The 3,939-nt window shown below is 45.6% G+C and overlaps 1 protein-coding gene across 1 annotated transcript; it reads right to left on the bottom strand.

The window, feature by feature from the left end:
• Nucleotides 1-1,728: 1,728 nt before the first annotated feature.
• On the bottom strand, nt 1,729-3,563 carry hspb9 (heat shock protein, alpha-crystallin-related, 9). The gene is made up of 2 exons (XM_071917541.2): nt 3,155-3,563; nt 1,729-2,512 (listed from the first exon to the last, which is right to left on the bottom strand). The coding sequence occupies exons 1-2, from the start codon at nt 3,376-3,378 to the stop codon at nt 2,029-2,031; spliced, it is 708 nt and encodes a 235-aa protein (XP_071773642.1). The 5' UTR covers nt 3,379-3,563; the 3' UTR covers nt 1,729-2,028.
• Between the last annotated feature and the right edge of the window lie 376 nt (nt 3,564-3,939).

Here is a 3,939-nt window from a genome sequence, read left to right on the forward strand (position 1 = left end):
CAGATAGAGCAAGAGATAGAGAGAAAGAAAGAACGAGACAAAGAAAGAGAGCGGGAGACTGGGGTTGTACTGGTGAGACAGAGATGAGAGAGGAGAGATTTTGGTCTTGTGCCACCTCACATTTCGCCCCCAGGCCTGAAGGATCCTGAACCCACAGGGACCAGACCCTCAGAGACAGAGAGGGGGGTTTCAGTGCCACCACCCCCAGGAATTTATTATTTTAGACCCTGACGCTCTTTCATATTACTTGCTTTTTAATGTTGATGATCTAGGAATTAAAGTTCAGCTAAAACATAAACTGTATGATTTCCGTTGATCAGTTTGTCATAATCTTGTTTCTAATTTCTTTTCATAAAAACCTCAGTGAGTGTGGCTCTGTTATGGTCGGTGATGGTGTGGAAAGCATGCTGTGATTAATTTTGGATGATTGTCTAAGCTTCAGATCTTTATGATGGCAGTGAAAATGGCTCACATGCAGTTTCCAAATATTCCATCTATGCTTAATTGTGCTATATCCGCTTTTTGAGAAGGCCGTCGCTAATGGCTAACATTGTTATAAAGCTCCTCAAAGTGGCAATCCTCCAGGTCCTTGTTTTCGGGGTTTTTTTGTATCTAGTCTCCATCTTTGTCGCTCAGCCTCATCGCTGTGGTGTTTCTGCTCTGCACGTCCCACAGATCACCTGTCAATCAAACAGTGTGGGCGGAGCTTGGATTTTTTTGCTGTTGATGCAGTTTGAGTTTCTCTTTTCTCTGTCTGTTCAGCCATGGTGGCTATCGCTGCTCATGCTAACTACCCAGTTCTTCTTCTTCTGTTTATTCCGAACAAACTGGAAATGTAAAACGCATCACTTCCTGTGCAGCAGAGGATTTTTCCCAGGAAAGAGCGACCAGACACCGGCTGGTTAGAACAGACAATGGAAAAGCTTTCATGACTATAGGTTGAATCGCTGTTGTTATATCAATTGGTGATACAAAGTAGCAAAGTGGACATTTATTTATATGAAAATGTGTTGAATTTTTACTTTAAATTGTAGGAACATTGTTATCTTTCTCTTCTCTTCTCTTCTCTCCTCCTGTTTTCTCTTCTTCTCTCCGACGCTGCCCTTGTTCCTGCTCTCCCGTGTCGTGACACCCTCAGGGCAGAACTCATAAAACATTAAGCTGCTGCTTTTGTTTGCTACCTGCTCCGGCGCGCCAACAAATACCTTCCCCCCCCGGGACACCAAATGTCAGTGGAACCTTTTAAAGTTACTAATTTAGACACCAGAGGGGAGCTAAATGTAACACTAGCATTTAGGAATCTTCTCTCTCTCTCTCTCTCTCTCTCTCTCTCTCTCTCTCTCTCTCTCTCTCTCTTTCCCCAGTCGTCTTCTACTGTTTCAATTGGTCGTTGGCGCCATCATATGGTCAGATAAGTCCATACAGTAAGTGTATTTATTTGGCTATTGATACTGCCTCATGTGAAGACATTTGTGTTTCATCATGTGTCCGATAACATCTGACCACCTCTCTTAAATAATATATGCTCTTTTTAACACATTCCTGTGTTGTAGGTAGGATGAAATATTACTTCTCACCACATGGGTTGATATCATCATTTCTGTACCAACATGTTGCTGTTAATACAGTGTTTATGTATCTATTAACAATGTGTCTATTGCAATGTGTCTTTGTTATTTCTTTCTTTCTTTTTTACCTGATACCCTGCAAAGCACCACTGTACTGATATCAGTTTTCAAACACTTTTATTACAACTGTTGATACAAATTACAAATTATTATTCCATAAATAATCCCTTTGGTTGATAATGTTAATCTTTACTCATTATAGACAGACAGTCTTTGAGTGGAATTGTAAGAGTGTGTGTGTGTGTGCGTGTGTAAATGTCCCCCTTCCTCTTCATTAGTAAACAAAAAAAATAAAAACAAAAAAACAAACATAATTATAGACAGTTTTCAAAAGTGCGTGCGTGAGAGTGTGTATATTCATATACGTGTGTGTGTGTGTGTGTGTGTGTGTGTGTGTGTGTTAGTCTGTGTGTTCCTCCTCTGTCTCGTCCTTGGTAATGGGGAATTCCAGGGAGCTCCTGAACCGAATAGGCACCTGGCGCTCTTCGCCGATTGGCTGTTTGGCCGCGGGGGCATCGATACGAAGCTGTCCATCATCCATAAGGGAGCAGGACAGGCCGGACAGGTCCAGGTGGGCGGGCAGATCGATCCTCTGGACAAATCCCATCTGAGAGGAGGCCGAGGAGGAGAAGGAAGAGGAGGAAGAGGAGGAGGAGGAGGAGCAAGAGGAGGAAGAGGAAGACTGGGACGCTTCCGCTCCAGCCTGTTTCATAGCCACCACCGCCAGTCTCCGCCCCTCCAGTTTGACAGCGATGTCCTCGGGGGCGTAACCGCGAACGTCTAGGGTCACCAGGAGGTCGCCGCTGCTTTTGGTGCCCTGCTGGGGCTCCTGGCGCAGCTCCGTGCTGGGACCCTCTCTCTGTTGCTCTTCGCCGTCGCTCAGCCTGAAGGAACAAGCAGAATCTGGATCAGAATCGGCTTCATCAGTCGCTCCGCGTTCACAGAATAGCGGAGGGCTGTCAAGGAATTCATGGAGAGTGGTTACTGATGGTCATGAGTGACACGCCGCCATCTTAGAGGCACGACGACAAAGGCAGGGATCGTAATGTCATCATCACTTCCTGACAAAACAAAGATGAAGCCTAATGTCTCTGCCACGGCGTCGTGTTCAAGTCATACTATCAGAAGAGGAAGAAAGATCAGTGAGGAAGATGTGATAACACTTCAACCTCATTACAATTTTGTGGTCACTCCTCCAACTTGATGGCATGTCCCTCGTAACCAATGGTAACCGTTCTCCATGCAGTGACAGCCCTCTGTTACATGATTTATCTGTCCTGCTGCAAACAAATGTCTCTTTTTTGCCTTAGTAGACACCTGGGAGACACATTGTCATCTCCCAAGTGTTGAAAAAATTTCATAAACCTTGGACAATGGATTATGAAATATGTCAGAAAACTAGAGTAAACCACCGTCACTCTATCAGTTTCTAAAAACCAAAGTATTGGAGTTTTGTGCAGGACAGTGACGATACACAGTACTATTAGCCCTAGGTGTATTCAGTACTGAGGTACACAGTTGCATACCTAGCAAAAGGTGAGCGAAGGAGGGTCCCCTGGCGAAGGTCAAGCAGATGGGGCCCATCTTGGAGCTCCTTCAGGAGGCTGTCGGCCAGCTTGGTCCTCCTGCTGAAGAAGTCTTGCTGCAGGGAGGAGAGGGCCTCGTGATGCAGGGGCCACAGCAGGCGCTCCTGGCTGAAGAAAGGGTCGTCGCCGAACAGGCTGGTCAAGGCCGGGCGCTGGGACATCATGTCGGAAATAAAAACAAGATGCGGCTGGAAGAAAGTTCTGGAAGAAAGGAGTTGGTGAGAGAGAGAACCTCTTCTCTTGGAACTGGTGTTGTTTCTTCGTGTCTCTTTGTTTCTTGGTTGCAGACTCCCTCGCTCAGATTTTCTTTTGGCTGCAGCGAAGATGAAGGATTCTTCTGCCTTGTAGCTCGTCTTCCACCAGGTAGTTTGGAGCGTTAAGTGGGATCTCTCTGCTTTATATACCCCAGCTGCCCCCCTCTGCCCCTCCCACCAGCCTATTTACACCCTATGAGCTCACTGTTTGTCAGTGTGTGTGTGTGTGTGTGTGTGTGTATCAGCGGGCCAAAGGGGCAGGAATGCTATGCAACTCGTCAAAAGGCTAAAGACAGCTCATGGTCATATCCTGTTTGTCTTTGTGTGTGTGTGTGTGTGTGTGTGTGTGTGTGTGTGTGTCTACTAGGCCACGTTCACACTGCACTGCAAAATATCTCCATCTTAACAAGTCATTTAGTCTATTATTGAGTCCTAAAATCATAATTTTCTTAAAATAAGTGAACAAATCTG

Source organism: Centroberyx gerrardi, chromosome 7 (assembly GCF_048128805.1).
Source record: "Centroberyx gerrardi isolate f3 chromosome 7, fCenGer3.hap1.cur.20231027, whole genome shotgun sequence".
NCBI lineage: Eukaryota > Metazoa > Chordata > Actinopteri > Beryciformes > Berycidae > Centroberyx > Centroberyx gerrardi.